Raw genomic sequence first — 12,367 nt, 5'->3', positions numbered from 1 at the left:
CTCTATGTCAGCGTTTCCAAATTTTCAGGCGACTCTAAATTAAAAAAGAATTTTAAAATCTCACGATCCAAGGATATATTCACATACTGAACGATGTGTGATGCTTTTATGGCCGCAAAATTAAATGACTAAGAACAATCATTTTAATATGACTTTTATTTCCCACAAAGCAAGAAAACTGCGCTTATAGCTATCGACTTATATGAAAATAGCAGATTGCATGGCCCAATATGATTTGTATAGTTTGCTTTTATTTTGTAATTGCTTGACATTGAAACAGACGCCATTTATTATATGGTATCACTGGGGCTGGCAAACAAGTTCATATTATTACCAAAGCTTGAGAAATCAAAGAGAAAATGACAACACGTTTCGTTACGGAGGCAATGCGGAATCGCATAGAAAAATATTCTTTTAAACTCGCATCCCTTCCAATATATTAACATTTTCAGTAACCCTGTTAAATCGGCATTGTAATGCAAGCGCGCCGTTTCTCTGGTTTCATGTATTCTCCCAAAATCGATACAGATTTCTGTTTCGCACTGGTTTAAATAACTGTGTCATTCTAAGCAAAAGTAAAAAAAAAAAGTAAAATGAATATTTGTGTCAAATTGCTGTATTATTTGCGACCCATTTGTTGCCCGCCCCCCTGTGGCAACACTCCCATTGCTCAATAGACGTGAACTACATATTCAGCCATCTCCGGCGATTAAAACACCCTATCTTTTGTGTTTATTTCGTTGTCAATATTCGTTATGTATATATTTTATCTTCACTATATACTGTATGTGTGCTATTGTAAGTATATGTGATTGTATTAACCACTTAGGTGTTCATTCGTTGTTTTCATTTATACTGCGTGACTCACAAGAAAAACAGAACCCTGATGATTTGGAACATATTCTATTGAGAACATAACTTTTGTGCAAAATGGGTACAATCATTCAAACCGATGTGTTAAGTCCACAATAGGAGTTTTGGTTGCATCGTATTTTGACGTTTAATGTTGCGATTGCGTTATACCAGTGGTTCTCAAACTTTTGGAATTTGTCAAGTATTGCGCCCCACTTCAAAAATTGCTAGCTAACAATATGCTTCAAATATCAGATAGTAAGATAAAAGTATCTTTTGGTCAAAAAAGACGTTGAAAATATGTGGAATAAATATCCAAAATAAGGCGGGAAAGATGAAATCTAACAAGTATTTTCTATTTTTAATTTGAGAATCAATGGTGTATACAATATGTGGGAAATGAATGAGGCCCGCACGATACCGGAAATGTGTGTAAATGGCCCAGCAGTACATAATGTTTGTCGGTCACTTGTCTAGGCCAACTTCAAATATGTCAGTTTACAAAACAAGTGCGCGCTGAACTAGAAAGATATTCAAAATCTTATGTAAATTTACATAGCATTTTCAAGCACAGTTTTTATATCTATGGCACTTGTACTACCGTTGACTTATTTATGATCCAACCACAGAAATAGTTTATTCAAAATTCAACTTAAAATTGGGAATATTTAGTATCGACTATTCCCAATTTTTATTACGCTTGTACTATCGTTAACTTATGCAGTAGTTACCGATGCAGCCACAGAAATGATTGTTTATCTAGTTTTTCTTAAGAATCATGATTGACAAATTCAAGTAATTCTGTTGTGTGTTATCATGTACATTATATATATCGCGTGAATCATGTTAAGCGATTGAATTTACTTGAATAAATGCTTGTTTCGATGAACAGTTGAATTTGTTTTTTTTTTCCCGAATGAATCGATATTCCATGCATTTTTGCCGTTTTTACGCGTTCAAGACTTTTGCTTCGAACAAGACTCCGGACAACCAGACACTGATATTTAAAAATATGTAAGAAGCCATAATCTTTGGAAGGTACATGAAAATTTTTTGTTTTACCAAATTTATTTCACCCTGGGTAATGAGATGGGCCATGAACTCCACAATGGTTCTATCAATGTGTTAGACAAAGTACAAAGCCTGGCATATACACGACAAGTGATCAAGTTTGTAAGTGGCAATTTTATACGACGCCTGTTCTCTCCTTTCAATCAAATCTGGATTTTTCGTACAAAGCCGCCAAAACCACCATATTGAAGCGTAGATTCGAGTAAACACCGCCGTCCCGTTATGACATAATAAATTAGTAAGTATCCAGTTGGGGTTCGAAATGATTTGAATTTCCAGCACAATCTACATTCCCAATCTTAAGGATAATTACTGATATTCTTATTTGGAGCGTTGGCCGCGGCTTTGTACAAAAGATACCTAGGCCTTGTACGGGCTGTCACTGATATGTGAAAAGCTACTACTCCTAACAGAAGCTGAATCTTACCGACAGGAATTTAAAATGTGTTCTTATTTTAATTTAATTGTGTTCATGGTCACTCGCGGTTGCGTTGACAAGATGAAAGCATTACTTATTTTAAATGCCACGGCAATCTGCGAACATAATAATGTGAGAATATATTGCCGGTTTTGCCCGGTTATATTTAGTTTTGTTATCAATTATTTGCGATCTTGCGAATTTGTTATCGCCGTTGTACAACTTGATTTAGTAGGCTAATTACTAAATATATAATTAGTATATTAGTAAATAAAAATAAAAAATATTCATCGCCTTGCTTTAATTATAATTTAATTGTGATCATTTTAATCTGCGGTTGTGCGTCATACGGGTTTGTTACTGTTCTGCTGTAAATCGAATTTGGCAGTAAACTCAATAGACGATTGCTCGTAAATAGCTTAATTCAGTATAATGCTTGATGGCTAACTGCCACTCTTTATAATGCGACAATAACACTAGGGCTTATTTTGGGGGTATGTCTTTTATTTTCATTAATCAAAAACAAAATTACAACGTAAGGAATTACAAGATTTTTAAATATACAAAATATGAAAACCGACATACAGTTACTCATAAATATCACGTTTTTATTTAAAACAACTTCCAAACATAGATTATTAATAATTACGGTATTTAAAACGTGTAGAAGACATTTCTTGCCATGGACTAGGTCAAAAATAGGATTTCTTGCTATCGACAAGGTTATTTCAAGGAAAAGTTATATTAAATTTATAGGTATCATTTTCAGGCTATGTCTTATATTCCGGGAAACGCGGTAGTTAGGTCCAGCGTGTTAACCCCTAGCCCAGGGGTGGCAACCTTTTTCGGCTCGCGTGCCTAAATCGGCTAAATTTAAAAACAATGCTTTGTTACTTTCAAAGCAAAAATACACAATAATAAACCTTCTAAACATGTAAGCTACAGACAGATTCACTATTCGGGAAAATATAGATTTGATTACTTTTCTTATTCTATATAAGTGAGACTTCTGCTACTGCATTACCGTTGATAGAGATTTACATTGAAAGAAAGTCACGAACTACTGGTTTCATTTTTCAGGCTACTCCTGTTATGAGACTTAATAAAGTTCATAACTGAGAACAGAAAGTCACAAGCATATGTAGATGAAAACATGCAGTTGCAAAGTTTTTGAGACACGAAAAATTCTCGGGAATGGCTTCCCAATCACGCGATAGTTCGTTTTCTGCACTTCTCTCTTGTATTCCCTTCTATAATTGCTTATATTTCTTTCGAAATCAATTTATTTCAGTAAGTTAGCAAGTAACTCTAACCAACATGAGCTGTACAACTTCATAAATCAATCAGAATTAAGAAAAATGGTGGCACAGCTTATATATTACGTAACAATGAACCACCCAATGAATGCTGTGTTTCGTCACAATTCGTCAAGACCTAACACAGTTGTTACGTCATAATATATTCCTTTGTAGCCATATGTCATGAAAAGACAAAACAGAGTTAAATTTTTAATGAATAACAGATTGTTAACAAACGATAATGAATAAACAATCACCGAGCTTCATCAGATAAATCAGAGCCTCGAAACTTTTTATCTGAAAGAGAAAGATCTCGTTTCTGAGGCCTCGCTCGCGTGCCGAATAAATGAGCTCGCGTGCCAAGTTTGGCACGCGTGCCAGGGGTTGCTCACCCCTGGCCTAGGCCAACGGTTCCCAAAAAGTTCGCCGCGGCGAGTTGCTAAGTGCGCCGTTAAATTAGCAAAATTGTGTTAAATAAATAAATTATGATTAAATTTTTTACGTTTTGCAAGACAAAAGTAGCAAATAATATTTCTGCACTGTAAGTTCAAATTATTTTCATGACTTTCATTTATTAAATTCAGTTCGTGGAAAATAATTTGAACTTTTACTGACAAAATATTTTGCCGAAAAATGATTCTGAAACACATCTAAAAATAGAATACCGAAGCAAAGTTAGTGAGAAATTGGGCGCTCCAGAAGTATGTGAACCAAAATGGCGGACACCGGAACGTAGTATGTGTACCAGGTTAAGGTTAGGCCATAATTTTTTCCAATTTTCCTTATTCTAGTTGTATGGACTAGCCGAGTGACTGCCGTAGTATTTTTACCTAAAATTATGGCATCTTGGTGCACATACTTCTGGATTACCAAAAATTGTATATCACACCTATTTCCACACAACAAAAATGGAAAGCAAAAAAAAAAAATGAAATTTCTTGCCATGATTTGTGTGCCCGAGAGGGGGGTAGTTGCATACAAATTATAAAACTTGCTTTTTTTAAAGAGGAGACAATGCTGTAATTGATTTTGATAAATTTCTAACATTTCCTTCTATTTTCTTCAAGTGACACTGAAATTTCGAATTATTGTCAACTTTTTGCCTATTGAATAAAAGGATTTTATTTTTTTGTAAAATATCAAATTTGATGGCGTGATTCACAACAATTCAAACATAAAATACTAGAGCAAATATCATAAAAAAACATCAATCCTTATAATGCACAAACAAGAAAAATAAAATGTAAACAAAGGTGTGAATAATATAACTTTTTCATTGTAAAGAGAAGTAATTGATTCTGATAACTTCTTGAATTTCTTATATTTCCTTCAGGTCACAACGAAACTTTAATTTAATGAAAATCGAAAAATATGTCGAATTTAAATATAAAAAAAATGTGAAAACTCAGACTCGAAAGTTTGGTAAATCAACCTTATATTTGTAAAAAAAAAATTCTAATTATTAGATTTATTCAATCTGGGAGAAATATATCCATCGAAATATATGGAATTGGCAATGAAATCATTAAAAAGATATCATCGACAATATGAGCTCTTGGACTTGGATCGAAACAAATGTGAAAACTATGTGAAAATTATTTTATTCAAGAACAACTAACAACAATTACACAGCTTTTACTTAAAATGCTTTTAATCGAGTGAAGACCTTCTGGAAGGGGATTTGTCAGTAAAAGGGTTGAAATAGCAAAAACAAAAAAAATTCTTCTGGAATTGATTGTGTAGAGTAAATAAGAGAACATGGTCACCGATTCATCGGTTCGTCTCTTTTCAATTAAATTTCAAATCTTATTACAAATATCATGCGTCCAAATAACCTTCCAATAAGCCAATTGTGATTTATTTATCTTAGGCTCATTGGGATTTATGTATCACAGTTTGAGCGGAGCCAAAACGGATATTTATGGTTTTTCAAGTAAAAGTGACTACCTGTTCAGATCATTGTTTAGAGTGAGGATTTGAAACACCTCAGGCTTCTAAGAAAAACTATATCATCAAGACCTTTTAAAAATCAGAACACATCAAATAAAATTACTGTATCGATAAAATAAGTGTTATACACTTGATTGGTAGGTACCCCACATCCCATTTACGAGTCATTTATCGCGTACGAAGATGCAGCCGGGGTGATGGTAATTTAGAATTTTATTTAAGCTACATGATTACAATTACTCCCAACTCAGGGGTAAATTTACAGTTTTTGTTTATGGGTCATTCAATTGACAGAGTTATGATTCATTTTCACAGATGACTCCGTGATATAGGCCCCAGGAAAGATAATTAAAAATCCCTTGACTTTCGTCTTTCGGGTTTCGATTGACAACAATACCAACACCTGTGTACGGTGCATAGGAATACGGAGTATCGGGAGACCAAAACTCAGTTGGAAGAGACATAACTTGGCCCGTCGTTGAATACAGCTGACCGTTCTGTGAAATATAGAATATGTTTTGAGAAATATAACAAATGGCAGTTTGGTAATATAGTTGAGTATGGTTGAACCAGTAATCTTTGTCATATGATCTGACAGAGCAAAACAAACTTATCTGGTCTCCTGTAAAAAATAATAATGAAGCGTGACACCACCACATGATTATTCTGCTCAGTCACACTTCAGTGATTAGTGTTGATGGGTGAGAATTGAATATAGTAGACAGATAAATTAAATTAATCTGGATTAGTCTTCTCTGATATAGTATCAGTGCTGTAAAGTTGAAGCGTTCCACTGGTGTTGGAGTCAAATTGTTGAATTACCCGGAAACATTACATGAAAGTTTGGGATTGAATTTTTTGATATAAACTGGAAAACGCTAGCAAACGATAGGAAAGTCAAATTTGATATCAGCCTGGAGTAATCAGTGTTATGAATATCTCGATTTGAACTTCTCGCGTATGCTAAAGCTATATGGGTTTGACCTCAAGATAAAATGCAATAGCGCATGGTAATGCGGAAACAATATCGGCCACATTTTATATTGAGTTCAAGTATGGCCGCATAAGCAACATGATTCAGACTTGACCTACCGAGTGGTTGTAAGTCATTCCCGTATGAATATGAAACCCTGACAATCCATCGGGAATCATTGAACGCAAATAATCTCGAACCAGGTTGTAGTGTGTGACGTCATAAATGTTAGCCAGTTTGTTTTCGCAAATAGATTCAGCGACGCTGAATGTGACGTTCTTCACATCATAAACGATCGCTCGAATACAACTGGAATTATAGACAACGCCACATTCTGAAATAAAAATGACATTCAAAAGAGTTAGAAGTCAAATATTCATGAAACAGTTAATGGGGAGAAAATTTATTTCTACAGTTTTAATTGATACCTTTTATTCATTTTATTAAAGATAATTGTTTTTTGTAGTTTTTTACAATAATATGATTTTGAGCTCTTCAGTAGTTTGATCATACGTCATCTTATTGGCTTTAAGAAAGATCACGCGAACTCACTCAGAAATAAAGTGTACGTTTCTCTGGGCAAATTACGGGCAACCACAGGAAAGAGGCCGGCATCAAATATGTGCGCTGGCAGTAAGAACAAATACGGTTGCGATAGGGATGGATGTATAACTCCAATCACCATTTGAATGACCTTCTCCGTACATGGCTATTGGGCAGCCATGTGGACAGCAGGTTAGGAATATGGATTGATATATAATCCCAATCGCTATTTGACTGGATTCGGTTACTGAATTCGATTTTCGTTACGTCGGCGGCAAATTCAGAATTACGTCAAGTCTCACAAAAGTTTACTCCCGTCATGTGCTGCCCATTCATTACTTCAAATCATCGCGTCGGAATCGCGAGTTTGCAATGAGGGGCTTCTGGAACAGTCATATTGTTAAGTCACTTGTTAAAAGAGCCTAACACCGAGACATTTGTTGCGCGGAATGTTAATCCATGATGGGTGCGAGAATTTAAAACATCTTGCTATATTAATTTAATTGCTTCAACGGAACTCGCGTTTGCGTCGACTTATAACAAACAGGTCGGGACCATTTCGTTTAAGCCACTCGTTAAGAGAGCCGATCGCCGAGACAATTGTTGCGTAAAATATACATCCATGATGGATGAAAGCATTCAAAATAGCTTGCTATATTAATTTAATTGCTTCAATGTAAGTCGCGACTGCGTCGACTTATAACAAGAAAGTCGGGACCCACCTACCATTTTGACTTTTTTAAATGACTAAAAAAATCGCTAATAACGCGCGTTATTGCATTTTCTTCAAATCGCAGATTGTTTTCGTCTGCGCGATGTGCTACTTAATTAAGCCGTAAACACCCACACGCTGGTATTTATTTCCTCTAAATCACGAATTCCACAAATACGTCAATAATTACTTTCCGGTTCTCCCAAAGAAATTGTGAGATTGTTGTAAAAAACGAGTCATTATATTATCATCATCGGCTACAAGATGCTGGAGATAATAAAGGAGTGAACCTACCACCCAAATATTTTGATCAAAAAGCGGCATTGTAAAATAATAAAAACAAAACAAAGGGAAACACCATAAATTTCGTTTTAGGATGCTCGCGACAAAATGCTTTTTAGATGTTGTCAATCACAAAATTTTGTTTGCCTAAGACTCACATTATGTTGGGTTGTCTTTGACGCTAAAGCGTTTATTGGAAAATACGAATGGAAACAAGATAATATAATCGGACACATTGCTGCACATTTTCATGGACGCGGCATTTTGGAGTAGTAATTCTTTTTACATTTTTCGAAAACGTATAGGCAGGTTACATTAAACACAATCAAATTAATAAAGCATAATATTTTAAATATGCCAGTATGTGGATTAAATGGATGGGTCATGGATTAAATAATTTGCGCAATTGCGAATTGTACTCTGGATTTTAAAGCATATCTTGAGATTTTTCCAACGGAATATCTTAAAAATAATCTCAAGTGGCAATCAGTGCTGAAAAGAATAGCTCAAAGTTGACAAATTTCTAGGTCGCAAAAATCCGAATCCTATCTATTAATAATTGGGTAGTTTATGAGTACTTTATGTCCGCAGATTACCGTGGTCATTTATAGTAGTGATTACATTTTCCAGCTAAGTCGACAAAAAGGCGGAATCCGGTGAACTCAATAGAATGAATATGACAAGACATTTTAAATGCTGGCATCGCACATGGATTGAACATTTCATAAAACAAAGAAACATTATCCGCTGAAATTTTTTATTTGAAAGGCTTTTTTACCGAGTGGAATAACCGCGGTCCATTTTTTGGAGCCGTTATACAGTAATTTTTATTTCCCATTTTTTAAAACCTCCCCAACTCAGCGATTTCAACAAAACTAGCGGGAATAGCAGTGTCATTAGCTACATTTTCGACCTACAAAAAATTTTTTGAAAGTCGGTTTTCAGAACCCGAAACCAGCTGCTGCGCTACTGATTGCAATACGATTATCAATGAATAGTCATGATTTTCTCATTACAATGTTGCCAAGACTAAATTTTCCAAAAGTGGCCGATTTATTATTATTGTTATTCTGCCCTTTCATTGGAGCGTATTAGCCAACGCGCGTCTCGCTTAGATTCGTGATCAGACATGAAGTGTCAGGATACGCAATAAATTATCAATGCTCTTTGTTGACGTCATGAACGTTGACGTATGAAAAACGAGCGGATTCAGTCAAAGTCAAAATAATTTACACTTTTAGCTGTTTTCGTCTTTGCAAATAATAGCTCTTTATTTCAGCACAATGCTGCTTGTTCGCTCTTTGTTGTTATCAATTGGTATAACCATTCGTCCGCTTCATTTTGTTCGCCGAGTATTAGCTCAATCCGAGTAAAACTACCACAATCACGGGGTCATTACGTCAGTGATTTTGTCGTAAATAAAGAATCGATTTTGGTCGATTACGTGCAAGCCTACGGTCAATCCCATTTAAACGCCCTCCTCCATTTAGGGCTATTGAGCTGCCATACAGACAGTAGGTTAGGGAAAGAGATGGATATATGGCCCCAAATGCTATTTGAATGTCCTCCTCCACACAGGACTATTAAGGTAGTATCATATAGACAGCAGGTTCGGGATGGATATATGGTTTCAATTCCCATTTAAATGACATCCCTTATACAGGGCTATTAGGCTGCCATACAGACAGTAGGTCAGGGATGAACATATGGTTCCAATCACTATTTAAATGGCCTCCCCGGATATATGACCCCCGAAGCTATTTTATGACTTCATTCATATACGGCTATTTGATATCACATCTTTTTTTAATGGGCGTGGTCTAAACATTTTTGCGCCTGATATAGGGCAGAGTAAAATTGCCTCAAAATGGCGTCCATGAAGCGTTGCGTCGTCTTATGCCTTTGAGCAGAATGGACGTTTGACATTGACCCCCAAACAATATGTCCATACTTTGTTATTAATTTTAACAGTAATTTTGGGACCTCAAATACTGTTCAGTACATCCGAGTAAAATTATTGGATAAAAATATGTTGAATCAGAGCAAAATGGACGTTTGACCTTTGACCCCCAAACAATATGTCCATACTTTGTTATTAATTTTAACAGTATTTTTGGGACCTCAAATACTGTTCAGTACATCCGAGTAAAATTATTAGATGAAAATATGTTGAATCAGAGCAAAATGGACGTTTGACCTTTGACTCCCAAACAATATGTCCATACTTTGTTATTAATTTTAACAGTAATTTTGGGACCTCAAATACTGTTCAGTACATCCGGGTAAAATTATTGGATAAAAATATGTTGAATCAGGGCAAAATGGACGTTTGACCTTTGACCCCCAAACAATATGTCCATACTTTGTTATTAATTTTAACAGTATTTTTGGGACATCAAATACTGTTCAGTACATCCGAGTAAAATTATTGGATAAAAATATGTTGAATCAGAGCTAAATGGACGTTTGACCGCCAAACAATATGTTCATTTCATACTTTGTCAATAATTTTAACAGTGTTTTTGGGACTTTAAATACTGTTCAGTACGTCCGAGTAATATTATTGGATAAAAATACGTTGAATCAGAGCAAAATGAATGTTTGACCTTTGACCCCCAAACATTATGTCCATACTTTGTTATTAATTTTAACAGTGTTTTGGGGACTTTAAATACTGTTCAGTACATCCGAGTAAAATTATTGGATAAAAATATGTTTAATCAGAGCAAAATGGACGTTTGACCTTTGATCCCCAAACCTTATGTCCATACTTTGTCATTACTTCTAACAGTGTTTTTGGGACTTTAAATACTGATCAGTACATCCGAAAAAAATAATTGGATAAAAAATACATTGAATCAGAGCAAAATTAACGTTTGACCTTCGACCCCCAAAGATTATGTCTATACTTTGTCATTAATTTTAAAAGTGTTTTTGGGACTTTGAATACTGTTCAGTACATCCGAGTAAAATAGTTAGATAAAAATATGTTGAATCAGAGCAAAATGGACGTTTGACCTTTGACCCCCACACATTATTTCTATACTTTGTCATTAATTTTAACAGTGTTTTTGGGACCTCAAATACTGTTCAGTACATCCGAGTAATATTGTTGGATAAAAATATGTTGAATCAGAGCAAAATGAACGTTTGACCTTTGACCCCCAAACAATATGTTCATACTTTGTCAATAATTTTAACAGTGTTTTGGAGACTTTAAATACTGTTCAGTACATCCGAGTAAAATTATTGGATAAAAATATGTTGAATCAGAGCTAAATGGACGTTTGACCGCCAAACAATATGTTCATTTCATACTTTGTCAATAATTTTAACAGTGTTTTTGGGACTTTAAATACTGTTCAGTACGTCCGAGTAATATTATTGGATAAAAATACGTTGAATCAGAGCAAAATGAATGTTTGACCTTTGACCCCCAAACATTATGTTCATACTTTGTTATTAATTTTAACAGTGTTTTGGGGACTTTAAATACTGTTCAGTACATCCGAGTAAAATTATTGGATAAAAATATGTTTAATCAGAGCAAAATGGACGTTTGACCTTTGATCCCCAAACCTTATGTCCATACTTTGTCATTACTTCTAACAGTGTTTTTGGGACTTTAAATACTGTTCAGTACATCCGAAAAAAATAATTGGATAAAAAATACATTGAATCAGAGCAAAATTAACGTTTGACCTTCGACCCCCAAATATTATGTCTATACTTTGTCATTAATTTTAAAAGTGTTTTTGGGACTTTGAATACTGTTCAGTACATCCGAGTAAAATAGTTAGATAAAAATATGTTGAATCAGAGCAAAATGGACGTTTGACCTTTGACCCCCACACATTATTTCTATACTTTGTCATTAATTTTAACAGTGTTTTTGGGACCTCAAATACTGTTCAGTACATCCGAGTAATATTGTTGGATAAAAATATGTTGAATCAGAGCAAAATGAACGTTTGACCTTTGACCCCCAAACAATATGTTCATACTTTGTCAATAATTTTAACAGTGTTTTGGGGACTTTAAATACTGTTCAGTACATCCGAGTAAAATAATTGGATAAAAAATACGATGAAACAGGTTAAAATGAACGTTTGACCTTTGACCCTCAAACAATATGTTCATACTTTGTCATTAATTTTAACAGTTTTTGGACTTTGAATACTGTTCAGTACATCCGAGTAAAATAATTAGATAAAAATATGTTGAATCAGAGCAAAATGGACGTTTGACCTTTGACCCCCACACATTAT

At 34.6% G+C, this 12,367-nt stretch overlaps 1 protein-coding gene across 2 annotated transcripts in view; it reads right to left on the bottom strand.

Moving 5' to 3' along the window:
- Positions 1-2,838: 2,838 nt before the first annotated feature.
- The window catches only part of LOC120344096 (uncharacterized), a 30,557-nt gene continuing 21,028 nt past the window's right edge, over positions 2,839-12,367 (bottom strand). For both annotated transcript variants that reach the window (XM_039413187.2, XM_039413186.2), the window contains exons 6-7: positions 6,682-6,896; positions 2,839-6,086 (exon numbers count right to left, since the gene is read on the bottom strand). In XM_039413187.2, coding sequence (XP_039269121.2) covers positions 5,886-6,086; positions 6,682-6,896 — 416 coding nt within the window. In that variant the 3' untranslated portion in view covers positions 2,839-5,885. The remainder of the gene's footprint in view (positions 6,087-6,681; positions 6,897-12,367) is intronic.

This window comes from Styela clava, chromosome 5, assembly GCF_964204865.1.
Source record: "Styela clava chromosome 5, kaStyClav1.hap1.2, whole genome shotgun sequence".
Taxonomy (NCBI): Eukaryota; Metazoa; Chordata; class Ascidiacea; order Stolidobranchia; family Styelidae; genus Styela; species Styela clava.
Note: the sequence above shows the minus strand (reverse complement) of the source record. Positions and strands in the feature narration are given on the sequence as shown.